At 40.2% G+C, this 27,248-nt stretch overlaps 3 protein-coding genes across 6 annotated transcripts in view; 1 reads left to right on the top strand and 2 right to left on the bottom strand.

Annotated features, from left to right (window-relative positions):
• LOC119133027 (gamma-aminobutyric acid receptor subunit gamma-3-like) overlaps positions 1-5,704 on the bottom strand; it is a 50,201-nt gene extending 44,497 nt beyond the window's left edge. The window contains exons 1-2 of one of the 2 annotated variants that reach the window (XM_037268664.1): positions 5,491-5,704; positions 5,091-5,245 (exon numbers count right to left, since the gene is read on the bottom strand). In XM_037268664.1, coding sequence (XP_037124559.1) covers positions 5,091-5,245; positions 5,491-5,546 — 211 coding nt within the window. In that variant the 5' untranslated portion in view covers positions 5,547-5,704. Of the gene's footprint in view, positions 1-5,090; positions 5,267-5,490 lie in introns of both variants that reach the window. The other variant, XM_037268656.1, reaches the window with a different exon arrangement.
• Positions 5,705-6,451: 747 nt separating this feature from the next.
• On the bottom strand, positions 6,452-26,594 carry LOC119133013 (gamma-aminobutyric acid receptor subunit alpha-5-like). 2 transcript variants are annotated; one of them, XM_037268646.1, is made up of 11 exons: positions 26,283-26,594; positions 25,813-25,888; positions 25,035-25,159; positions 24,650-24,717; positions 23,646-23,866; positions 21,233-21,315; positions 15,897-16,040; positions 10,523-10,675; positions 10,215-10,426; positions 9,291-9,575; positions 6,452-8,773 (listed from the first exon to the last, which is right to left on the bottom strand). In XM_037268646.1, exons 1-11 carry the CDS (start codon positions 26,296-26,298, stop codon positions 8,735-8,737), a joined length of 1,422 nt encoding a protein of 473 aa, XP_037124541.1. In that variant the 5' UTR covers positions 26,299-26,594; the 3' UTR covers positions 6,452-8,734. The 2 variants fall into 2 exon arrangements, with proteins under 2 accessions (XP_037124541.1, XP_037124534.1); XM_037268639.1 differs by having other exon boundaries at positions 25,813-25,891; positions 26,283-26,589.
• Positions 11,799-27,248, top strand: part of LOC119132991 (gamma-aminobutyric acid receptor subunit beta-3-like) — a 40,956-nt gene continuing 25,506 nt past the window's right edge. The window contains exon 1 of one of the 2 annotated variants that reach the window (XM_037268607.1): positions 11,799-12,258. In XM_037268607.1, coding sequence (XP_037124502.1) covers positions 12,140-12,258 — 119 coding nt within the window. In that variant the 5' untranslated portion in view covers positions 11,799-12,139. The remainder of the gene's footprint in view (positions 12,259-27,248) is intronic. The other variant, XM_037268596.1, reaches the window with a different exon arrangement.

A 27,248-nucleotide genomic window follows, 5' to 3' on the forward strand; every position in this document is an offset into this window, starting at 1 on the left:
ATCATAACAAAAAGTCTTTGGAAAATCAGTAACTTTGAGTAATTGGCCTAGATGTGTCGCTAGACACACGCCGCATACGATTTTGCCTCAGCATTAACAATTCATTTGCGACACAGAGGTTTGTCAACTGGATCTCATCAAGTATTCATCCCTCATTATGCAAGCAGAGCTTTAGGGAGATACCCCATCCTCTGAAAGGTTGGCTTGCAGTTTAAACCTGGGCGACACTTCACAGCAGGTTTCGCTATCGTGATCAAGTGTGCTGCTCCCATTATATTTAGGTGAGTATATTAAACTGTGCGTGTCTGATACATGTGATAGTCTCGACATGATATCAAAGTTTGACAGACATTATTGGAATAAGGTATCAAAGGATGCCTTAAATCATGGGGAGATAATTATAATAGATAATTAGTAGTAGATTAGTAGATAATGAGCAAGGTCTGCAGAAGTTGGATAACAATCCTGATCATTTGAATCAGTTGTGTTGCAACAAGGACACATAGAACACATGCAATATACAGGCCCCTCGAGGACCGGAGTTGCCTACCCATGCCTTAAATCATCGGCATAATTTGCAGAGGGACATTCGGGAAATGTCCCTTGCAACTTTGCAGAAATGAGTTGTATTAATATCTCCAAATCAACAATATAGATTCTCTTACGGCTAGCCAATCACAAAATTAATTTCATGTTATCAGTGGATCGACAGCAGAAGCCAGCAACTGACAAACATCCAAGGTGCGGGCGCAATGGGGATAACAAGCACATTCTTCATACACAGCAGGGGAGTTTATAAGGAGAGCGCAAATTATTGAGTGGGCAGAACATGGACAAGGTTTTGTGATAGAAAAAGGTGTCCTCCATTCTTTGGAAGTACTTTGGATTTAAAAAAATATATATATCCAAAGCATAATATTGTGAAATGTAAATGAAGCACGGCAGTTTACAGTTACTGTTACACTATATTCCTCAATGTGAATCAAACACAAAACAGCAGTTTTAATATTTTCTACATACGGTTAAGAACTCATCACTGCCTATGATTCAAACATTTTCAGACAAGGTGTTTAGAAGCGTTGGATGAGTTGATAATAGTCAAAGGATACAAGGAACACTGTGTATGAAAACACAAAAACTTAAATAAGGTCTCTGTGAAATACGGCTATGACGTGTTTCTGTTTAAAAACCTTTAGGCCAGTGCTTTATAAACTCTTAACCTTCATGCCATTGAGAAAAAAATACTTTACCCTCCAAGTACCACAATAACACATATATGTAAATGGTAAGATGCAAATGTATTGTACCTAAAAGTGAAATACAACTGAACTGTACTTAACAACAGCACTGTACATACTTGGAAAAAGTGTCCACACTGTAATATTATGCACATTTGAACATTTTAACGATTCTTTCACATACCACTAGCGTGAGCCCGCACCATACCACATTTGAGAACTCAACTGCTCGAGGCTGTTGTTCTATACATAATCATGGTAATGCATTTAAAATTAGCGTGGTTGGCCCACATTTTCATCAAAAACAAGCCATGGGTCTTACTCCCATAAAATATATTGTATGTAATGTTCTTGTAAAAATGCAGTTAGAACATTAACTGTGCTCAAATATAGAAAATAAAAAACTACTGTTAATTTATAATAATAATAATAATAATAATAATAACAATAATAATTCGGTGACGCACTGGGTAGCACGCCCGCCTCACAGTTAGGAGGGTGCGGGTTCGATTCCACCTCCGGCCCTCCCTGTGTGGAGTTTGCATGTTCTCCCCGGGCCCGCGTGGGTTTTCTCCGGGCATTCCGGTTTCCTCCCACATCCCAAAAACATGCTTGGTAGGCCGATTGAAGACTCCAACTTGTCCCTAGGTGTGAGTGCGAGTGCAAATGGTTGTTTGTCTCTGTGTGCCCTGCAATTGGCTACCTGGCCCTGTGTGTCCCCCGATGACGGCTGGGATAGGCTCCAGCACACCCGCGACCCCCGTGGGGACTAAGCGGTTCAGAAAATGGATGGATGGATGGATAATAATAATAATAATACCGCGACCCCCGTGGGGACAAAGCAGTACAGAAAATGGATGGATGGATGGATATTAATAATAGTTAAAAATGTATTGGCCATGAAAATTATACCAATAGTGCACCCAAATAAATGTTTGAAAACACATATTTGTAAATAATGAAATACAAATGTATTTTACTTAAAAGCTAATACAACTGAACAGCACTTTACTATATTGAAAAAAATGCTAAAAACACTAACGTTATGCACATTTTAAACATTTCAATCGGTGATTCTTTCACATACCAATAGAGGAAGCCCACACCATACCACACTTTGGGATTTAAAATTGCCATTTAAGTCAAGTGTTGATATATACTTAAAGACCATACTTCAAATGAGACAAGTTAACTTGTGCTTGAATGACTCAAAATTGTCATTTTTTTATGGCAACAACAAAATATTTTTTCTAGACTGAACTGTGAGCAACACCATTTCCAAATTCATCAACTTCTGGATGGCAAAAATTCAGACCGACAACACTTTTCCTCCAAGGTATTGTCACACAATATCAGACCCTTTTAGTTTTGACAACCACATATTGTGGGCGGGTTTGTACATGTTTGCCATATGTCGAAAGACATATAAGAAGAGAGAAAGCTCTCTTCTATATGCATTTTTCCATTTTCACTTGCTGTTGGTAAAGTGGTCAGGAATCACAGTAATCTTGTATATCTGGAGACAAAGTACACGCCTTGTTTTTGTCAGGTGTCTCTGATGGCAGTTTTTAAACGAATCTCCCTCATTGTTAATCAAAGTGAATGTTTGTTTCTCATTATTTTTAGGTCTTTACATGAATGTCTTACCTGCAAAAGCAAGGTCTTAATCAGCATGCACAAATGTAGAAGTGTGTCAAGATTTAGGTGAAAAGCAGAGTCCCACCAGGTTGCAGTAAACAAAAGAAAAAACAGCATCATAAAAACATCATCATGTTTACTCCAAAATGCGGAGTGGAGCAATTCCCTGGCGATGTCCACACATGTGAGTATTATTCGAGTTGGGAGCGGAAAGAAGAGAAACGCTGGCCCAAATAGAAATAAACAGATCCTACTGGGTCACGGCATGAATATATAGCATATACCGCCGTAAAAAGTCTTTGCATGCTTCTCAAATGTGTGCTTTTTTTCCAGTTTCCCCATTTTATTGTTTTAGACCATCAAACAAATATAAGCCAAAGATAAACCAAATAAACATTGAATGCATTTTTTTAAACTGTGATTTTATTGAATGGAAAAACATATTCAAAGCTACCTGGCCCTGTGTGAAAAAGTATTTCACTGCAGAAAATACAAACTCTACACAGGAAGACTAGAGCCAAGTTTCAAACCCCCAACCACTGCCATCCTTTGTCATTTTTAGTATATAATATCCATTGCACACAAAAGATCCCTCAAGCCCACTTTGTTCCTCCAGTACTGAACACTCTTCCTAAACTAGAACCAATTTACATCCACCTATGGTGTCATTTCCGAAATTATACACTTGGGCTCCCTATTACTGCTTAAGTCACAAAACACAATGATTACAGCATATGATGGAGAAATAACACAAAGATATTCCATTTTAAGCATGTGAGTCACATGCAACGTGGCGCCCCCACACTTAACCCGAGAGACCGACGCCCGTGTTGTCACCACTCACAATCATGGCTTCACGCCTCAGAAAAGGCACCTGGGAAGGAGTTCTATGATTAGCGACTATCTTTCCCACCTCTGGAAAGAGGAACATTCTCCTCCAAGGAGTTTGAGATGTGGGTGCAATCAAAGGAACGCTTGCCTCCAGCTGGTCGTCGAGTAGGTGCAAGAAAGGTATTATTTTCACCATTTCACCAACTGGGTGAAAATCCCCGTTTCTATCAAACATGCAATCAGGTACACTCAACCCTTATCTAGCGTGTGTTTCCACATTAAGGTGTGAAGAAAGGTGATAGTTTTGCCAGCCACCTAAGTAAAGTAGTGTGACACCAGAGCAAGATACTTTTGCAAAATGAGTGCAAACATACAGATCAATTCAACAGAGAGAAGGGAAGCGACAGCAATAATTTAAAACGTGTTCACGTCATCCGTAAACAAGGAAAACAAATGGGTTTGAATCTCGCACTGTTGTAATTCAATCTATTATTTAAAATCACACATGCTTTCTTCCCGGTCCAGTTGATGCACTAAAGATTTCCTGTTGAACAAAGCAGGATTGATCCCCACCAGTGTGGTACAGCATGAAATGATGGTTATTTCTCCCCCCCTGCCTCACCCCTCCCATCCTTCCATTTTTTCGATAACGTAATAAAAGGTCGAGCTGTAGACTATCCCAGCTGACTTTGGACTGGTCATCAGCAATCACACGTAATGCAAACATTGTCCTGATAATAAAAAGAAAAACCTTACCGATGCCCATTTCACCCTTTGCAAATAATAAATCACCTCAATATTTTTAATTTTATTGTCGTTAATTGTTTTCCTCATTAAGTGACATTAAGCTGCAGTGAGTGCCTATGAAAAAGAAAACACGAGTGCAATGCAAATAAAATCCAAAACGTTAAGGTGCTTGTTCTATTGGAAAAGGTTGAAGTTGGCATAAATACCTTTATTTATGCCACATAAATTTGGGTGACGATTACAGATTTCTGACATCAAGTGATTTGAAGTTGTTTCATGGCCATAATAAGACTGTAAGGGCCAAAATGTCTTCAGCTTTGTGATGCAATGGGGAAAAAAATATATAAACAATAAACATCAAATAATAATGTTGTGGAAAAATTGTACTCATTTGGGGTCCAGCCCCCGAAGGTCAATAGTCCAGTAAAATGTTGGCCCACTGACAAATATAGTAGATTTTGGACAATACAGACATTGTGTCATTAATTGTATTTTATATCAGGCCTTTTAATTTAGACTGTCCTCACACTGATTGCGGCGTGACTGCACACATGAAATGTGAAAGAATGCAGACGCCTGATGAGTGGTCCTGAGGACCATAAACACATCTATAACTTCTGATGCTTGGTGTCTTACCTCCAATGTCGGGCCGAAGTGTTCTGTCGTATTCCTTGAGAAGATTGTTCAGAATCAGCGTGGCATCCTCCTGATGCGATCTAGGCACCAGCATTTGATTGACAGTGGTATCGTGGAGATCTTCATCGTCGTCCCCGTGTGGCAGCAGATTTAGACTGGAACACAACACCGACAAACTGTAAACATAATGGCCAAGTGGTGCACGTTGTTAATGTCCCTTCGCTGTGCAAATGACACGATATTCATTTGTGCCCAGCTTTTGTCGTTGTTTAGGTTTGTTTGACGGCTGTGCAGTTGCGCGAGGGAATGCATGCATTCGTTCCAATTTACATAAAGCAACTTTTTTAAGGTGTGCAGAAGCGTCGCGCAGGTATTAAAAGGCGATATGAATCCGACTCACCAAGCACCGTGGATTGACAGAAGTAAGAAAAGGACGACCCCCAACTTGATTGTCATTTTCACCACAGAAAAACAAATCCAGCTTTATTTATTTGTCTCCTGCTGAATGGAGATCCCCGCCGGTGCGCCACTCATAGGAGAAAAAAGTAGTCACTCTGATGGGTGTGTGGCCATCAATCTGAGCGCTGAACTTCCTCATCCGCCCACGCACTCCGCCCCCACCCCCCCCCCCCCCCCCCCCCCCCCCCCACTCGCTTGCCGTGAGCGCCCGACCACAGCTGGGCTCGCGGTCCTCTCCTGCGAAGGGGGCGCGGTGTGTATGGGGGAAGCGGCGACGCGGATCCTCAGACAATCGATTGACGATCATTCAAGCGAGGGGGGGTCGCTGGATTCAGATGTACTTGTTCCAGCTGCGCCCTCCTCCCCCTTTCTGTACCGAGACGATCATTTAACGTGACTCATACACCGCACACGCATAACGTGGATTTCACCTGCATTTTACATGCACTTGATGTCTGGAAGATTTTTTTTGTTGCTGATTTTTTCCCCCAAAAAACATAATCAGCTAGAGTGGCATGTTATATTAAATGGACCGTTTTAAATGTGCCATTATGCTGCAAGCGTGTGAATCAGTTTTGCACATAAAACGCAGACATTCCTTGTCTTTTGGATGATAATGATGATGATTATCCTTAGAAGTAATATTAGCGCCGTTTTCTATGCCACATAGCCCATCGTAACACTAATTGCAAAAGAAAAGGTTCACAAGCCAACAGTGGACATTGTCTCAGCCACTTTAGAGGCTTCACTGCCCTCTAGAGCACAAACATGTGATTTGAAAAATAACTCCCAACTCAGATCAAATGACACTTAATTGCAAAACATTAAATAAGATAGACTTAAAAGCACAAAATGGTGCAACAGACGATTTCATATTCAGCATAAAAAGTCGTACTATGATATGCATAAAACATTTTATGATTTCACATGTCCAACATTTCCAACATTATGTTTCCAACAGTTTTTCATTCATTTAAATCGGTATCGTACATGAAACAAAGCACAAATTACCCAACAACAATAATTTTGCTGCAGAACTTGAAGAGATAGTGTACAGATTTTTTAAATAATCGAATGCAAGACCTAAACGCATGCATTTTGAGTATCTGTAGCAGAAATATGGCAGCATCCTGTTTGGTGAGGCGCAAACATTGTACTACTATAATTAGTGATTACAAGACCTATGAGTATATATACAAAACTTTTTTTTAAAAGTATGTGGACATTTTTTGTGCATATTGTTGAAATTAAGAGGGTTTTTTTTTTAATAAATGAACATTGGAAAATCTAAACATTCTACACACTGCCCCTTTAAGAAAGTCTTGAATGATGTTTAGATTTAAGAAGAGCACATGTGATGGTCACGGTTGCTATGGAAGCCTTTCAATTGTTCTTCACTGGCCACGGGCACAAATAATATAAAGAAAACGATTGTCGAGTCACAAAGCAAAGCGGGTACAGCACAGCTAATCTTTATTGACATGGCGCTGCAAGCCATCATCTTTTCATCAGCAGAAAGTTCCCTTTGACAACAAACCAAATTCACTTTGGTAATTGCTCAAAGCAGCAGGCTGTGTCATTGAGTTTATACCACAATGACTAAAAACAGTGTTAAAGGGGAAATCAATCACCATTTTTTCCCAATATGTTCTGTGCAGCCCAACTATTTGAAACACAATTTTCTTATTAATATTTCATTTGTGGAATATGAATCAAACAGGACAAATCCACCTGTTTTCATCCATCCAAAGGAGTGACCATTTTGCCACTTCCCTTTGACTGAAAATGACATCAGGTACAGTTACCAGGTCTCTGGTCACAACCAATCACGCCTCACCAGTTTTCTGAAGCTTAGCCACGATTGGTTGTGACCCGAGACCTTGCAATTGTGATGTCATTTTTAGTTGACAGCAACTGGCAAATTGGCTGCCCCTTGAGATGGATAAAAATGGGTGAATTGTGCTGCCTGACTCGTAGCCCACAAACGCAATACATATTAATCAAAATGTTGTGTTAAGACAGGTAGGGGGTATATACAACATGTTATTGTAAAGAAATATGTTGGGGTGACTTCCTCTTTAAAGTGGCCTGCTGTCAAACTGCTGTACCACTACTTTGACTGTAGGAATAAAACAAAAAACTGCATTTTCAAATTTAACGAGCCTCCTCCCCAAAGAGTTATTGCACAAACATAAAAAGAGATTTGCAAAATACAACAACCATAATGTTAAGCCATACCAGCAGTTATTCATGGTGTTTTAAAAACAAGTTATCAGATACAGCTGTGCCTCTCTTTGGTGTTGTATTGGATTAAATCAAATATTTCTACTTTTCCGGATTTGCATGAACAAAAAAAGGGGTTGTTGCAGAAACAGGCTTGTTGAAAATGTTGGACTTTGTACGTTGGATTCACTATGCTGGGCTGGTAATACATCCTCTCGGTCTCGGCATCAACATTGCTAGTCGAACCAAGACTTGATCACTCATCTGTGAATCGATTTTCACACTTTACTTTAGCTATACAGGCTCAAATTTAATTTAGCACGCACATGGGAAATTACAGTGTAGAACACATTATTTACATCTGTCCAGTCATCCAGTAAAAGTGGGCCAAGACATTTTTATTAATATTCTTGTTGGTATGCCCTAAATGAAACTGAAAGTTTTATGAGAGAAGAATTTTTCCACATTGAATTTCCCAAGTTGATGATTTCAATTTTCAGAAATCCCTTGCAAAGCTAGACCTCTATCTCCGCACAGATTTTTTCCCTGTTACTCCCAGCATTGGGAAACCAGATCTAACATGGAAGGTTTGAATGTTCAAGTCAAGATGACTCACTCCAACAGAAAAAAAGTTCACTTTAAAAGCAAACAAAAAAAGGGGACGTGAAAGCAAATCATCAACGCATAACGACCAAAAGATTTTTTTGTATCACTACATTTAAAAAAAACCTTTGCCAAGTAAGAGCAGTGGCGTGCTCCTGTGCTTCAAGCTGTGATTGGCAGATACATTGTGTTCTCAGTTGTCTTCTAAGGAATGCGTCATGCGGCCCGCAGCAGAATGGACGAGCAAGATAAATAGCACCAATCAGCGTTTACGGTGCTGTCAAAAAGAACTTAGGGCCATTCAAAATACGTCAGGAGTCCAGCAGCCTTTTTCAAGTATTTCTGAGTTATTTTTCCCTTCAGGATGAACCTGAATCAAAAATTTCAAAAAGGACTAGTGTGGTGAATGATCTTTGATGTTTCGCTGGTCTCCAAAAAACACTCGGTGGACGATGGCTGGCCCGGGTAAGGAAGCACTTCGGTGACACACGGCTGATTGGGAAAAGATTTTATTCAACCGATGTCAGAGTGATGTCTCTCCAAAAGTTTGAGTGGCCCCAAAAGCAAAGATGTTTCAGCTCTCAACGGCACAGATGTTCGCCCCAAAAAAGCCCCCTCTTCTGACAGACAAGCCTATCTTATACCTGCCCAAACCGTTGATGTCATGACTTGGAGTGCAGCTGCTGTTCGTATTTTAGTCTACTCGTTGCTCTCAAATGTCCTAAGAAGGACATGTAGAAGACTCTTTCCCCTGCATAACAACAGCTGCGCCATTCCATATTCTAAGTTGCTATACCTTGCAGAAACTGAGGCATCTCTGGCCAGCAAAAATAGCTTATGCTCTACTCACTGCAGCTAGTTCACCATTTAAGGTGACATACAGAGATGCATAGACTTCAAATTACACTACACTAGGGCAAGGAACAACTCCCTTGTCACTGGTTCCCTTTTTAGATAGGTGGCCCAGTAGACAAGGTTGAAGGTTCCAAAGAGAACAGGAAACACTATCCGAGCCATTTTATCAATCTTGCTGACACTGTTGTAGGGGTCCGCCATCTTTAGCTCAGAGGCTTGCAGCTGCAGCGATGCTGTGTTGGACATGGTAGAGATTGAGACGTCCTTGGTGATGTTCGGCGTGCAGTTGAGGGCTGCCGAGCAAACGTTATTGGACTTTTTCGACAGCACCATGGGGTCCCGTTTCTGCAGCGTGACAGACAACAAAAATTTTATGACGCGCTAAAGATCTTAGTTTCTCCGCCGCAACACATTGATTGTCCCAGTGGACCAGCGAATGAGGTCTGATACGGGCAGTTGAGTTTGATCTAAAGTCCTTACGAGTGCGACATCCACTGGATTTTTATGCCGATACACACATGCATGATAAACAGTTTTGTGAGTGTATATTTTGGGTAAAATGAAAAAGCTAGCTTCATACAATTTGGAAAGTCAGAATTAACTTCATAAAAACGACCATAACAAAAATGAGATCATTTTCTGTTGGATTTCTGTCCTCAAAGTTGATCATGAATTATACTTGATTATGATCACATTGTTTTTTTAAATAAAAGTTGTTGCTGGATATACCAGAAGTACATTTCTTCTAAGATTAACATGAACGGAGAGATGGAGGTCATAAAAGCAAAAGCTGGGATTGCGATCATAAATTGTCCAAATATTGCCAGAGCGCCACTGAAGATTAAAAAATAGCAATTTCTGTGCAATAATATCTGTCAGCTTGTTCCGAGAATACGTTTTGAAAAGTACAGACAGAACAGTGTGCTTTGCAGCCCTTGTGGGTTCTGGCTTCAATCAAAATGAAGAATGCGCCAGGTGTTGTACCTTTGGGTGCTGTGCTTCCAGATCTTTCTTGCCATCCCACGCCCAACTCCTCTTGGTGAAGTAGTTCACCGTTGCAAATTCAATAAGGGCCGAGAAGACAAATGCGTAACAGACGGCAATGAACCAGTCCATTGCTGTAGCGTAGGCCACTTTAGGGAGGGAGTTTCTGGCGCTGATGCTGAGGGTGGTCATTGTCAGCACTGTGGCCACCCCTGTCAACAAATGTGACATGTTTATTTTGTAAGATTGCAAGCTACATGGAATGGATGTTTTAAGAAGTCTCTCTATTGTCAGCGGACTACACTAACCAAAAACTGTCCGTGCAGGAACAGATTCTCTATTTAGCCAAAATGACACCTGGGACAGGATTACAGTCATAAAACATGGGATATATGTCTGGATGACAAAATATCCAATCTTCCTTTTCAGGTAGAAGTGAACCGTCATGACTGTATACTGGCCTGTAGGGAAACAAAGAATAAAAGTAGAACACAAAAAAGTGAGAGCCTCAAAACATTATTGTTGGATTGAACAATTATTGCAGATGCTGTAGATGCTCAACAATAACTGGGAAACATCTATTGCAAAGACCTGAAAAAAAAAGGTACAAATGCAATTCTCATTGACAAGAAATGTTAAAATAGACCATTTTTATCCTAAATAGTGTGTAAAATTAATGTTTCTTGCTTTGACTTTCTATAGAATAATAGTAAACAACGGTAATGTTGGAGACTTGTGACCACAAGCACGCAATGTTGCCTCATTTCTCCAGATAGTAGAGGAGAAAGGATTGTCACCAATAATCGCAGATGTTGGAGCAGCCAAAAATGAGGTCAGGTTTAAGAGAAAATGGAATATAATGAAGCATACTGATTCTTACTATGACAAATGAAATCAAGCCCTGTGAATTCTTTCCAGGATGTGATGAGATTATATAAAGAGTTATGACAGTGCAAGGGGTCTTGACCAAAAAAACAGAAAGGGCAGGATTGAGTTGGTGTGTAATTTGGGGGGCCGACCATGCAATTTTCATTTAAACAAGTGAAGATTGCATTTGAGGCTTAAAACGACTATTTGCCAAGAGGAGTTTCCGATTGCAGCCACTAGTAAACTACGAAAAACCTAGTGACTACACGACTCTCACACAAAGTCCAAACAAACACAAACAGCTCTCAAACACACTCTCTTGCAAGCACACACACACATACACACGCACACACACACACACACACACACACACACACACAACACACACCCATTAATACGCAAGGCTTTCTACGGGCAAAATCGGATTTTTGAACCAGCCTAATCCCCAGTTACAATCTGCATCCTGCCGTCAGTAAGACTAAGAGTGGAAGAGAAGGGAGGGGCGAGGGGGGGGGGGGGCCGCAGAAGGGTGAGCCTTCCTGTCCTGGGATCCTCGCAGAGCTCCGTGCCCCGCCCACTCAGCCATGCCAATCTCCATGAGGCATGATCTCTTGTGTGGTGACGGCAGTGCACACCTCTCAGCCATAGAGCACGTCAGTCGTCTCAACTAAATACGGGTGGGATGGAAGGGGGCTAGGTGGGAGGGGTGGGGGACGGCACATCCTTTTTTTCTTCATTTTAATTTGGTGGATTTTGCTGAATCACAAAGAGAAAGAAAATTATTGTATGCCAGGATCAGATGACAGCAGTTTTGCAGGTGGGTCCCACTGAGAGCTTGACCATGTGGCCGCCTGCCATGACTGGATCCGGAGATCCCCAAAACTACTGGTCTTCTGACCCAAACACTAGCACCTTCTAACTCCCTGATGACTTCAGTGACCCTGCCGAAGAGTAGGCCCGTCATTTGCTGGAGGAGACCGGACACAAGGCACCGCTGACCTGGGACGCCCCAGAGTCACGTTTAATGCAAGGATCCCAGCAGCACTGGGAGCAAAGGAATGAAGAGGAACATGTTCCTTTGGTGGATCATAGCACTTTTTAACCACTACTTCATACGTCACATCCAAGGAGAACTTCCTTTTATATCAGGGAACGATGCTGCAATGCTGGTCAACTGGTAAGTAGGAGCTTCTTGCCTTCGACACACATAAAGACACGTGGCTCTTGCGACAATAGCTCAGACTTTTGACAGAAATGTTACTGTTGTCACTTTTAATCCAGTTTTACAGATGGGGTTAGAGTTTTTTTAAAGAACACCTGAGACGCAAGCAGTGATGTCCTCAAGATGGGTGTACACTAATCCCCGCCTCTAGACACTCAATTGGTATAGTGGACTAACGGTGCTAATAAAAGACCAGTTATTTTTAGCCACTTATCTCACTAAGCATTTTTTCTCTCACTGCACCTCAAGCAAAAATGTAGGCCTCAGTCACAAACCTGGATAAAGGACAAATACGTTTTGTTTTTTTAAGTGACATTCAATGTTTTCTCAGGAATACTTACACAAGGAATATCAGTGCATTTTCTGTCATTCTACTGTTGGGTAATATAAGTTTAAAAATATCAAGTCATACTTGGATTTATAATAATCTTGCTTTTTTTTATTGTCAAAGTCAGAGCTCATGCTAAAAAGAATGTAACACCAAGGTTGAGGATATATGTATTGCATATAAATAGCTATGGCTAAGTACTTTGATCAGTAGTTTTTGAGTCATCGTGAGCATCATACAATAAGTATAAGTACAATAAGTTGGGATGTTGTGTAAAATATCAACAAAAACAGAACAGTCATTAGCAAACCTTTTCAATCTACACTCAATTGAATATGCTTCAAAGACAAGATAATGTTGAACCTGATGAACCTTATTGTTTTATTGAAAATATTCTCTATGATGGAGGCAACAAGAGATTGGGAAAGATAAAGAATGCTTAAAGAAAAAAATACAGGTTTGAAAAAATTACACAGGTTAATTGCAAATCAGTGAGTGGAAGGAGCAGCCCTTAAAGTTGTTCACAAGCACGGTTCGCCTTTTTGAGAGCAACTGTGTGAGCAAGTAGACCACTAGTTGACCAATAACGTTTATCAATGTATAATTGCAATAAATTATGGGATTTCATCCTTGGTGGCCCATAATGTCTTCAAAAGATACAAAGACTCTGAAGAAATCTTTGCACAAAAGCAGCAAGGGCAAAGAACAACACGGAATGTCTGTGACCTTCGAAGACCCAGACAGCACACAAAAAAGACATTGTAAAAAGGATATTGCCATATTTGCTCAGGAACAGGAAAATATTCTCAGCTAACACAGTTCGTTACTAATGCTACAAATGCAAGATTAAAATCTCTCATGCAAAGTGAAAGCAATATATCAACAACACACAGAAACGCCACCAGCTGGCTTCTTTGCGACTGAACTCATCTAAGATGGACGGAGGCTAAGCATAAAAGTGTGCTGTGGTCTGACGAGTCCACATTTCAAATTGTTTGGGGAAATCATGGGATGTGGTGCCCTCTGGGCCAAAGACGAAAAAGACGATTTGGATTGCTACCAGCACAGAGTTTAAAAGCCAGCATCTGTGATGGTATGGGGATGTGTTAGTGACCATGGAATGGATGGATAACTTCCATATGTGTGAAGGCACCGCAAGTGGCTTCACGGGAAAAGTATGTGAGGACGAGACTGACCTACCAACAGCTCAGACCTGTCTCCTATTGAAAATGTGTGGTGCACGATACAACAAGAATATTCTCCATTGTCCTGAATATGATCAAGGCTGTGAATGAATGGGGGCCAATATTTGGCATTTTGCCGATTATCGGCATTGTCTTATTTTTATTGGTCCAATGGCTGATAAGTGATCAATTTAAAACTGGGTCAGGGATTAATAGTTTCTCCTGTAGTTATTGTACTTTTTCTCAGATGCAGTTTCACAAAGCATAATAGCAATGTTGCGTCTTAATTTTGAATGACAAGGTCTTTGCTATCACAATTTAAAATATAATATTTACATTTAGATACTCAGTTTTAGTTAGCTTTATGAGAGATGCTGGGATGCGGTAGTGTGAAAGATTCACATTTAAATAATATTTATTTCATAAAACATTAGGGAACTATTAGTTCAAATTTACATTGAATTTTATGAGCTGCTGGTAACCCTTGGAACTCCCTGCGCTTTTTATTTTTGAGCTTTTGCACTTTTTCATCCAATTTTAAAATAAATATGTCATTTCTAAATATGAAAGAAGGAAATAACATAATAACAAATATGAAAGCCTGCTGTTTAATAACCAAATGCCTTTTGGGTTTTAAATCAATTTAACTGTTGGGTTTGTATTAATTAAAAAAAAATGTAAAGAAAATTCCTTTTTATTGCAAATGAATATCAGGTTAAAATATCAGTTGTAGGCCTCTTTAACAACGAATAATCTGGATCAGTATTGGCCCTGAAAAAAAAATCAGTCCATGGCTTGTAAATACAGCTGAAGTGATGTCCACAACAACCTGTAAGTTACATGCACTCATTCTATTAAATGGAAGAAGAAAGGCTACAGCTAATGGGCTGATGCTTGTGCATTGTACCAACAACAGAGAGAAGGACCTTCACCAAAACAGCTTGATCAGATTCTCAAAGCCGTGGTACTTCTCATGAGTTGCTGCACTTAGTTTTTTTTATTTAAAGCAAGGTTGTGTAAGTGGCCAATGCGTCAGTGGGCACTATTGAGCTCAGGGCATACATTAAAAAAAAAAAAAAAAAGCAAATTGCACACTTTTAATAATGATTCCACTCGAAACTGGATGAACTTGTATTACAGTTCTCTTTTACATAAGAGTATTAAGCAGATGCCTTTCAATAACCCACATCCCCACCCCTACACCAACTCTCCCACGTGTCACAGCTGGCTGCCCAATCCCATTCTGACATCCATACAGGTCCATGTTCCGAAGCAAGCTGAACAACTATCAGATAATTAAATCTCCTACATGCCAAAATTAACTCAAGACATCACTAGGTTGCCTCCAAGATGTCTTCCCTTACATTGCAGATGCCCTAGTCAGGACAGTCATTAAGATAAATCTGTAGACTCCTGCTCACCCACACATTCGGGACAAACCAACCAATCCCTCACTGATCTGTGATGTCATCTTCTTATGCAAAAGCTGATGGGGGTGGTTGGATGGGTGGCTGTGGGGGTGGGGGTGAGCGGGTGTTGCTTCAGGATTAACCCGAGGCTTCTCTCTGGTTCTGTCTGTGTGCGTGTGTGTATATGTGTGTGTCTGTGTCTGTGAGTGTGCATAATTGTTGTTTTACAAGGCTGCCCAGGGCCTGTAGACAGCTGGTTGTGTGAGGGATAGGCTACTCTCATGTACTGGCCTCCGCTCATTGACGCTGATCCCCCCATAATGTCTCCCACATTTACTATCGGCCTCACACGCTCTTTTTTCTTCTTTGCTGAGCTGCTGGTAGAGACATGACTGGATTAATCCAATGCGCCTCCATATGAGAAAGTTTTGTAAATATAACTACGGGTTTCCTGAGTTTAGCTGATGAACTGACAGAAATGTCACCTTTTAAAAATCAAACGTTACAATTCAAATTAAGTTGGGTGGATCGAGTCTGTAAGTCAGTAAACTTCTTGTCTTGTGTCCAAACTGTTCCTTGTAGCCTTGACCTTTGACCTTGTCGATTATGATATCTTGGCCTTATTGCCAGTGATTAGAGAAACATCTTTTTGCATTCATTTTGCACACCAACCTCTGCTTGTATGTATGTCTTCTGTGCCGGCAATTGAGGTCATCAGAATGTACTGGTTGAGTCTTGACCCGTCGTCTGCCACCACCACAGACCAGGCAGCACCTTTAGTCCACCTGTAAACCACCTCAGACACCGGATAGGCATCTGACAAAAAAAAAGACAGAATCGCTTCATGTAATTTCATCCTGTAAATAAGATACGAATTTCAAAAAGGAGCAACATTTGTAAATATCCAATGTGGTGGCAGGCAGTTTCTGATTAGAACATAAATCTGTTTGTTCGCATACGGTTATTTAAGTGTTGTTCAAGGTACCCATCTGGATTAGGGATGACAGTTTGTCAACCAAAACCAGCCCAAGTCAGATTAACCTTCATCATCTGTTGCATCACTCTTGTGATGAAAAGCCCGTGATTTCATCTTGCGCAAACAAATGAAGTTTATTTGTCATTCTCACCTTGAGTGAAATATAACAAGACGATTGAACATATACGTACATGTGTTTAGTGCAGGGGCTGGCATTATGTATTAATCACAGGTAGAAATTGTGTATTGATCATGAGTTTAATTTGCTGTGATTTCACTACCTACCTTGAGCAAAGTTTGCCATGGGATTTTGAAAAGAAAACTGGAGTGCCTTGAGAGCAAGCAACAGAGCCTCGTCAAAAATGTTTACCACATTGGCAGTTCCAAGTTTATCCAGTCATTTGCAATTACCCGTGTCTACCAATTTAGGGTGAACCCAAGGTCAGCTGGGTTAATTAAGCTCTATCTCACACATGACCTCCAACAATGCCTTTTGACACCTTACAGCAAAGTTCCTATGAGGACCTCACCTGCACTGTGACCAATGAGCATGGAACACAGTCACATACCTTTGAGCAGCATTGCGAATTGCGGTTGCAAAAATACAGTGAAGACTCAGAAGCAGAAAACACATGGGCCGAAAAAGTGCGAGAAAATATCTGTCAAGCGCACTGCAATGCATTATTTCCACAGCCCATGGTGGACCTACTGACCTCAAGCAACATGCTTCCAGTGGTGGACACTTACAGAACATATGGCACAATAAAACTCGGGGAACCCTAGAAAGATTTGTTGTCCACCAGGCAACGCCAGAGATAGCTATAGTATGTAAAGAATTAATTTTTTAATCCTCTGGTTTCTGTTTGAGAAATATTTATTTAGATGATTTTGTTGGTTTGTATTCAAGTACATTTCTGGATACTTTCATGTGTTCATATCATTCAAAAATATGCATTTACTCATCTCCGACATTGTTTCTCCTACAAAAAAATAGCAAAAAAAACAAAACACACACCAGGAAGTGTGAAGGTAATCAACTCGGTGAAGTGTTCCTTATTTATTTTTATTTATTTTTATCAGGGAGTTGGCAACACTAATCTTACGTTATCTTAGCAATTAGCCGCTTGACTTCTCTGTCTGTCCTTGTGATCCCTTTGTGGGAACAACACTTGTCAGAAGTGTAAGCTTGATGTACCTGGTGCTGTGTACATAGCAATCAGCTTTCCTCAACCGCTGAGTACCTGCAGTAGGTGACGTGAACGACGCACGTGCGGTCACCCCAGCGAAGCTTTTTGGGATCGTTTGTAGAACAAGTGTTATCGTTTGTGTGACAGATTAAGACAGCAGGCACACTCTACATACAATTGAATGAACCAACAGGAAGGTGTTTTGCTCGAATAAATATAATAAATACATTTATTTTGTTGATGCTCACCTGTGGTGTGGTTTGGCTTTAATTGGACGATAGATAGATTGGAATAAGGGACTTTCACAGATTTGCCTTACTCCTAAGAAGAGCTAATGACTTTGGCAGGCATGATGTCATACCTGTGCCAACATTCCCACAATACACACTAAGTGCTTGAACACTACGTGCCAAAAAGGTTGTCAGACTACTTACCGTATTTTCCGGACTATAAGGCGCACCGGACTATAAGGCGCACCTTCAATGAATGGCCCATTTCAAAACTTTGTCCTTATATAAGGCGCACCGGACTATAAGGCGCACCATTAATGCATCATGTCAGATTTTTAATCCAAATCAAATCATTCTCCATTTTATCTTTATTTATTTCAACTTCAGACGCAACAAATTACTTTATAATCACAAAATAGTGTTCCATAGTCTTTTTGATTCATGATTCATAGTCTTCAGCGGGCCACTTATGATTGATTTCATGACACAATGCTTCGGGCCAGTTTAAATTTAGGAATTTGGCGCACCTGACTATAAGGCGCACTGTCGGCTTTTGAGAAAATTTTTGGTTTTTAGGTGCGCCTTATAGTCCGGAAAATACGGTACTTAATAAATCCTATCCGGCTGTCAGAACGATCAAGAATACAAATTTTGTCTACTCGGTTCATTGAAATGACGTTTTTTCCCCAGATAACCATTATTTTTCCCCAAAATGAGTTTGACCATGCAAATGCACACAAGGTGAATACACATCCGAGGGCCGACCCCCTCGGATGTGCATTCACCCCAAAAACATGCTTGCTGAACAAGACACTGTGTGAATTGTAGTGACTCATCCCTGCATGATTGAGAACTGACTGTTGGAAGGCTGGCAGGTAAATTAGGATTTAGGTTTTGTAGGAGAGAGTAAGGGATTAATGGAATTTACCTGGGCCAAATTTAGAGCTGCTCTTTGCTTGCTTTAATTTGCCCTACATTTGTTTTTAAGCAGTGTTGGGAAAGTTCATTTTCAACATAAACTAGTTTAAAGTTCAGTTCACAACTTTGAAAATGAACTAGTTCAGTTTATCGTTCATAATTGAAAATTTATTAACTAAGTTCATCGTTCCAAAAATGAAGAGTTCATAGTTCTTTTCCCAATCCCAAAAAAAGGTTGCTGCAAGCTGTTACCCTCCGGCATATTGGCATTTTCACCCATTCCATTCACACTAGTAACCAGGTCCTGCTATCACCTTACAATCTTAAATGCAAGAGAAAATTGCTTGAATTGTCTTTTCTTCAATTGACAAAAACATGACTGTGGTCCAGAATGTGCAAACACAAGCAATCTGCTGTAGGTGACAGACTGAGAAAACAAAGGATGGACAAATAAAGTGCAAAACATTAATTTCTTTAATTAAATTATCATTTATAGTGAATGTATTATTTCTTATCTCGTTTGCCCAAAGGCCCAGAAAACGTTTCGAATTTGGGACATAAAAATGCAAAGGGTGCAAAGCCCAAATAAATATGAACGAGTTCATGAACGTTCAGGTGCAACACCGTATATGCAATGGTGTTTTTTTTTGTGTCTGTCTGTCTGTTTGTTTGTTTGTTTGTTTGTTTGTTTGTTTGTTTGTTTACATCAGTTGATACCACCAAGTAATGTAAATACTAGCAGAAACAATGTACACTGAAAAAAGATAGGTCAGCACTCCGGAAAGCCAGTTCGTCACAGCTAACCTGCCACTTGTGTGGTGGTTGCTAGTCGAGAACCCAAAAACTCAAGCCAATTAGAGTTCTCGCCGTAGGTTTAGCGCTCATGGCCTTGTGGATTCATCAATGCAAATCTAGCAAGTTTAATCATAATCATACATTCAAATGTCTCGCATTGGGGGTCTTGGAGCTGAAAAGGTTGGGTCCACAAGCGGCATTTTCATCACACTACTTAGAAATGTATCTCTTCTTAAGTTTACCCGATTGTTTCCTCCCCGTCCCCCTCCCCTCATGTATGTCTTTGCCTTGTTCCCTGTAAGCGTCTTTGGGTGTTTGAAAAGCGCTATACAAATTTAATGAATTATTATTATTATTATTAATTATCTGGATCCAGATAGATATACGTCACTGTCAACTGGCTGAGTGCCCAATTGTCATTGGCGGACAGCGCAAACGGTGTGAAGTTGGGCCACCAAATAAAAATCCAACATGTTTAATATTGAGGTACTTCCGAGCAGCCGAGATCAGCCTGAAGACAGACACCACACACTGCATGATTATCTGGCAAGATTATCTTTGGAGCCATTACTAAAATCAGGGCTGACCTATGATTGTCGGAAGGGGAGATTCGGACCGCTAAATTCGGACCGATAATCCTGCAGTGTGAACCAGGCTTAACACAATACTCTGTGTCTTGGGAACCAAGAGTTAAATTACCAAGTCACAACACTGATTTGTCGGGGATCGATTTGAGCCATTTTTCTTTACAGGAGGAAATGGAGGATAGAGAAAAAACACTGCCTACAGAGTTCTTACTGATTACTTCGACAATGATCTTGCACGCTGTGGAGTCAAATGCATCATGACGAGTATGAATCATTGTTAAAACAGGTCTTGTTAAAGGTCCCATGCAATCAAAATCATTTTTCCCTACTGTTTTATGCATGACATAGTTCAAAATGAGTCTGTGACATGGTTTAAGGTTGCCCACTTTGTCATTTCATGCAATACCCTTTGAATGAAAAAGGTGAGCAGAAATGAGAATAGTCGCTGGGTGGTCATGAGGTCACGCCATGGTAGAGTACTATATTTAAAAATAAAAATCAGGAGTACAGCGTACATGAGGATGAGCTGGGGAACATGGCTTTTTTGTGTTGCTCAGTCCAGTCGAGAGCGCACTAGAATTTTTTTTTTTCTTTTACTGAAGTCCAGGCAATCGCCCTACAGCGGCCGCCTCCGAGCGCACTGTGGCCGACCAAAACAAGTCTAACATAACAACACGTACATGGTGAGCACAAGACGCCCACATTTCAGGAACTAACTGAATTAGTTAGTGGAACAGAGACTCAATCAAAGCAAAGATAATTTATATATTGATTTTTTTTGTTTTAGTATAAGCTTGCGAACATTTCATTCTCCATTTTCCAACTTGAATTATCTAGCAAACCCGATCAATTTTAATATAAATAATAATAATAATAATAATAATAATAATAATAATAATAATAAAAAACAAAACCTAAGTGGAACGGGACCTCTAATGCTGGTCAAAAATAAATAAAAAGGAAGGGTTTGTTATACAGCAGATTATTGCTACAATGCACACACCTCTCACCTGCAAGGCTAAGGCGATTTGGTACGAGTTTGCTTCAGACTCCCAAGTGCCCCTTATACTGTAATTGGATTGGAGTCAAATGTGCTTCGTACATTGTGGCTGGACTATGTCCCACTAGGGTTGTCACCTGTGTCTGACAAAAATCATGTAAATTTTAACCCATTATTTTAGTCCAAGAAGCTGGGAAAATGTGGAATTTTGCCAGATCTGTTTTTATAAACTGCACGCCCTCATCAGGCTATTGTTGTATGTCGACACACGCGGACACTTTTTATTTGAGAGTGAACCAAACGTTATTTACTCACAGCTGCCAAACTTCAGAGGGCAGACGTGGACGTCCATGGGGAAATCCTCCAAGTGCATTGGACATTCGGCTGATATCGTCAGTCTGAGGCAAAAAAATAAAAAAGATGAGATGACTATTTTTACAAGAGGTGAATAAGAAATAGCGCGTGTGGGGTTGGGGGGGGGGGGGGGGGTGGAGCGCACATGGGTGACTGTCAATAATGGTTGTTCAATAATTTTCTTCATTTCCAATGTTGTACTTGAGTTGACAGCCCTGCCACCTGGTGGTCACTTTCTCGTTTATAGCATCAACCTCATGAATTGTAGGACTTGCCTCTTTACACATGTAGAGTGGTACAATGCACTTTTTTAAGTAACTACCATGGTAAGAGAATGTTTTGGGTTGGGGGATTGAGCAATTTATTCTTTCCTTTAAAGGTTTATTATGAATATGTATAAATGTGTAAATAAAAAACAATTAAAAGTTTAATAAAGGGACTTGTGGAGAAATAAATAAAATAAAACCAGTTAAAGAATAGAAATAAATCACCAACACAAACATAGGTAATAAATTACTCATTTACATATACTTTGACATGTTGACGAGTTGGAAGATTAGGATGAGAAAATATTAAAAATGTTGACTGTATGAAAAATGTGTTTGTGTGGTGGAGAAATCTGACATCATGGGCTTTTTTTTCTTATATTTGCAGTATGAGCAGAGACTCAAACGAATTTGTCAGTTATTATGTTAGTCAGAATAAAAAGGAGCTCAATATTACCTTAAATAAATTAATAAACGTTTACTAGATCAAAATATTTTGGATTAATCTTGTCCCTTACATGATAATATACAGCGATACAATGATAGAAGTTCGGTGAATTTTATTTATTCAATGGAGCACAAAGCAATACCTTAGTCATCCTTCAGAGGAAACTTATTATTCTCTGGAGCTTTACACTGATCTGATAACTGTTTGACCAAGATGTGCTGGAATCCACTTGGGACCTCTTTCTTTCCATGTTCAAAAGCATCCTGCGTACAGACGTAAGCGATGGAGGGCTGTATGACTCAAATGAACAAACTGGATAGGTGGCAAATGTATTCCACACCAATGCATTACTCAGTTTAAAACAACCAGAATGTATTGAGTACAATGAATGTCTAACTCGTCTTATTTGTATGAACTTGAATATTTGACAGCAGTAATGGCTAAAAGCTTTTTGAAATTGAATATGGCTGCAAGCAAGTCCATATGCATTCTGCTCACAGCTAATGGTAGCTTTTGTGTGTCATACAGCGCCCATTGAATGAGATAAGATAAATAAGTGTTTCCATGTGAATGACTCCCATGTGAAGTAAGCTCCAGTGATTGTTTCCACTACAGTGACGGGCCAAATGCAGAGGTCATTATCTGTGTCCGCGTGTGTACATGACAAATGAAGATCATTTTTCTTCATCCAGTCCAGTCCTGTCTGAATACTCAGGCCTCTATTTTCATGACCGACAGAATTCTGTGTGGTCTGCTCGACCAGGTAATTTAATTGGCTGGCATGTTTAACAAAAGGTGGTTTGCGCCATTGCGGACGTGAGCATGGCTCACTCGATTCGGCATCAATCAAAACAGCTCCACATCATTTAATGTGAACATCTCTGATCAACAGTTATGATAATTTGGAGTCTGTAATGCGCCCGAAATGCACATTTTCAGAATACCAGAGGAAGCCATTGTACCCACAGAAAAGCCCTGGAAAGTGGAAACCCCTGAACCGTGAGACAAGCTAATCCATGATAGTTTCAAGGACATTTCATTTGATTTAAAAAAAATAAAATAAAAACTGTGACCCAAAAATGTGGCTCATTTTTGAATGTATTTTTCGAAGTTCATTCAATTAGAAATTATTGACCATTTTAAAAAATAAAACACTGTAAAGGGTGTGACATTTACTGTTTGTGTTCTCCAATTATTTAATGAAGTGAATTAAAAAAAATACAGTATTAATAAATACATTTGATCAACTAACTGAAAAAGGACTAAACACAACAAATATTGCAGAATTCTTGGTCTTTTGAATAGTCTATTTGGTGGGCCGGATAAAAACTCCACCTTTTACAGAAGTGATGGCTAAAATAGTTTACAATGAAATGGGCTATATTATTAAAATTAGGATAAAAGAAACCTTGAATGTGTGTCATCTCAGTAACTATGCCGTGACATAAGCATAGACATTACTTATATTAGTTTTCCATTTGCTTTGAAGGCTGGTCAAACAAAAACCACTAGATGTCGCTGTTGTATTATTGAAAGAATTTCTGTTGGCTTTCTTCCCAAAATTCATTTGGTTGACCTTTTCTTTTCAACAACCATTGTTTGGTTAGGTTATAATTTTTTAATCTGTCAATCTTGATACATTATCTGTATTAGGACCCACCTCATAGTGTAAAGGAGAGTGCCGTCATCAGTGAACCTCAGCAGCTCGTTCGGTGTGGTCATGTTGTGAGCAATGGACTTCTTGCCATTGAGGAAAAACGTGTCAGGTGTCCAAATATTGCTGGCAAGCAGGTTGTTCAAGGACAACTTCTCCCTTGGCCCTTTGAAGCGCAGGCGCTCGTCCTTCCAAGTCTGACGTAAGAACAAATCAATGGTGTATTCCTAGGAGCAAACACCAAAGAGAATGAGAAAAATATGAGCAGCAACACTGTTCTTAGCTTTCTCAAATCCACTCTGACATAGGGAGAGATCAAACTGAGAAGTTGGAATCTGTGAGAAATATGACACTGAAATATTGACTTGCCTTTATTTTCTTAATGAGTAAAAGATTATGTATGTTAACAAGCAAACTAACCAAACCCTCCACACTCTTGATGAACATACATTTATCAAGTCGAACACCTACAGAAGGCCCTCGCCAATATCAGTCTTTGATCATTGCTTTTTTATAGAGTGCCAGGAATACTGGACTAATAGAGGACTCATCTTGTCTTCTCATCTTCATTTTCTGAACCGCTTATCCTCACGAAGGTCGCGGGGATGCTGGAGCCGATCCCAGCAATCTTTGAGCAAGAGGCGGGATGTAGCCTGAACGCCAGCCAATTGCAGGGCAAACAACCATTCACACTCACAATCACACTTACAGACAATTTGAAGTTGTCAATCGGCCTACCATGTTCGTTTTTTTTTTAATGTGGGAGGAAACCCACACAGTCACAGGGAGAACATGCAAACTCCATACAAGAAGGTTAAAACCCCCAACTCTGAATGATGAGGCGGATGTGCTAATCAGAGCACACATATATGTAAATATATAATTAGAAAATTAGGATAGGCCTATTAAGGGCATGAATCATTTGGAAAAAGTTGGAGATGGCCATCCGTAAAGTATAATAGCTTCATTTTGACTTAATTACTGTATGACCCACATGAAGGTGAACTCACCATTTCTGTGTCAGACACTGGGCCGAAGCTTGTGACAAAAATATCTGTCTTGATCTCTGTGACGTTCTCTGTGGAGAGACCATAGAGAAAGCTTCACAATGGGGCCTAAATTTGGAACACTAGTGAAGCATTTATTTATTTATCTATTCATTTATTTATTTATTGGGAGAAGAGCAAAAGAGATAGATAGATAGATAGATAGATAGATAGATAGATAGATAGATAGATAGATAGATAGATAGATAGATAGATAGATAGATAGATAGATAGATAGATAGATAGATAGATAGATAGATAGATAGATAGATAGATAGATAGATAGATAGATAGATAGATAGATAGATAGATAGATAGATAGATTGATTGATTGATTGATTGATCCAACCTCCAAGACCAGGCCGCAGCCTGTTGTCATAACCATCAAGGAGCCCATCCAGGATCCTGGTGAACACTGTGCTGTTGTCGCTTGTGGCCGCCTCCTTTTGAGCCTCGGGGGAGGACTGACAGCCGCTGTGAGGGGAGAATTGAAGTCAAAGACCTGACACCACTTTAACCACTTTGTTAGTCAAAGTACAGAAGTGCCAAATGCTATGTGGTTAAATGTGATCCATTGCCTGTTCAACGCTTGGGTAGTCTTGTTGTGGTGAATTATTAATTGCTTGCACCCACCATTGGAGACAGTTTAAGTCTCAGCTTGTAAAGATTTTTCCAAAAATCTATTTCAAATGTTACTTCCTTCAAATTATGCATAACACGACTGAAAGCTCCTTTGGGGCGACACTCGTCTGTGACTACAACAAAAATAACGTTGTTGCAAAGAATTGAAAGTAAGCTACTGAGTCAGATTTGAAGGTGTTTGACGAGCCACTGATGAGATTGGGCTATTCTGCTGATTTACTGACAGCACGGTCAAGGGTCCCTGTGCACTTAAGGCAGAGTGTAACCGTGCAGCAGGGATATGTCATCAATCAGTAAGAAAGCGGCAGAGCTGAAAGGAAAGCTCAGCAAAATGTCCTCCAACAACCAAGAGCTTCTTTTACAAAATGGTTTCTTTTTCAATTACTTCTTAGTACATGTTGCTTTTGAAAATGTACTTTCTCCAGTCAGTGTGAGGATCTTGAAGTGGGCGCCATGCATTCAAGTTAAAGTTACATTGAGTTTACCCATTTTGGCATCCAAACAGAAGAAGGGTAAATAGAAGCCACGCCATGCAAGCTGACATCGTGCTCACTTTCTTTGCTGCTGCAACATGTACAAAAAAAGCAACAACAAATGAAACAAACCAGCACCACTAAAATCAATATTATGCCAAAGCTTGTAAGCACAATTTGTAAACTCAGGTGAGGCTTGCTATAAACTCTTCCCCATTCAGTGGAATCACTTATTAAACCTCTGTTCAGTGAGGCTACAACTCTTTCACACCTCACCATACCTGGGGGTCATCATGCACCACCCGGGGAGAAGACTTTGCCGCAGCATGGTCCTCTTGTGCGGCTCAGAAACACATTCTGCAAAATTCATTACTACAGAGCCCCCCCATCTTTGTGTCCCACTCTCTTCGTTAGCAACCTGAACAAAATCATTTCACAGTATTTTGACAGCTTCAACTGCAGTAAGACAAGAGAGAAAATACCTGAATGCTGCTCCATCCTTCACAATGGTTTTGGCCGTTTAGACCCTCTGCCTGGGGAGGGATGAGGAATTTCTCCACCGGTCCAGTCACCTAATGCCCGATGTGGTCGCTTGCCTCCACTTGGTCCCTCTCTCTCTCTCTCTCTCTCTCTCTCTCTCTCTCTCTCTCTCTCTCTCTCTCTCTCTCTCTCTCCCCGCCCCTTTCTCTCACTACTTGTCAGATGTTGCTAGAGGAGTATGTCTACATCTCTCCCGGCGTGTGGTCGCACTCTTGGCTCACGCACGCATCATCGCCAGACTCTCTTCTCCGAGAACAGCAGTGACTCCACGCTATCAGTTTCGGTATATGACGCCAACTGGTGGCGGTGGAGAAGAAATAAAAGTGCTGCAATGGAGGTCAATAATTTAATCACAAATGCTTCATCTCATTAGAAGGAATGGAAGCCAAGGAGGAAACCTTAAAAGTCAATGCTTCATTTAATGCTATCAGTTAGAATGTGTTCATCTAAAATGAAACTAAATTGATTGATTTGAATCTTTAAGATGGGTTAAACAATGTGAGGAAAGTATTTTGTTAACATAAAGGCTACTGCATCGAGTGGTATAGAAAGCCTACATTTTTTTTAATCCATTGAATTTAGTTACTTAGAAAAAAATCTAATTTTTAGCAGTTGCTGGCTGGTACTTGAGCTGTCCACCCCCACCTCTCGCTGAATATGTCAAAGAAAACTCATCCTGATGGTTGCCATAAGAGGGTACCCGTGTTCCACGATTCATTGATAACAGTTTGATTTTTGAAATGTATCCTCCTGTCGTTTATCTTTATGAAGATGCGTTCGAGGATGAATAGAGACTGAGTTTGAAATGTATCTTCTTGACGTTTATCTTTATGAAGATGCGTTCCAGGATGAATAGAGACTGAAAGGGAGGGGAGGCTGTCTTCAGCACCACATGGGCAGTGGACAGC

Source organism: Syngnathus acus, chromosome 2, assembly GCF_901709675.1.
Source record: "Syngnathus acus chromosome 2, fSynAcu1.2, whole genome shotgun sequence".
NCBI lineage: Eukaryota > Metazoa > Chordata > Actinopteri > Syngnathiformes > Syngnathidae > Syngnathus > Syngnathus acus.

What these genes read in the sequence shown, in the direction of transcription:
- LOC119133013 (XM_037268639.1), bottom strand. An exon ending in GCTGCGGCCTGGTCTTGGAG is followed by an intron (nt 24,718 to 25,034) that starts GTTGGATCAATC and finishes GTCTCTCCACAG; the next exon opens with AGAACGTCACAGAGATCAAG. An exon ending in TGGAAGCACAGCACCCAAAG is followed by an intron (nt 9,576 to 10,214) that starts GTACAACACCTG and finishes GTCACGCTGCAG; the next exon opens with AAACGGGACCCCATGGTGCT.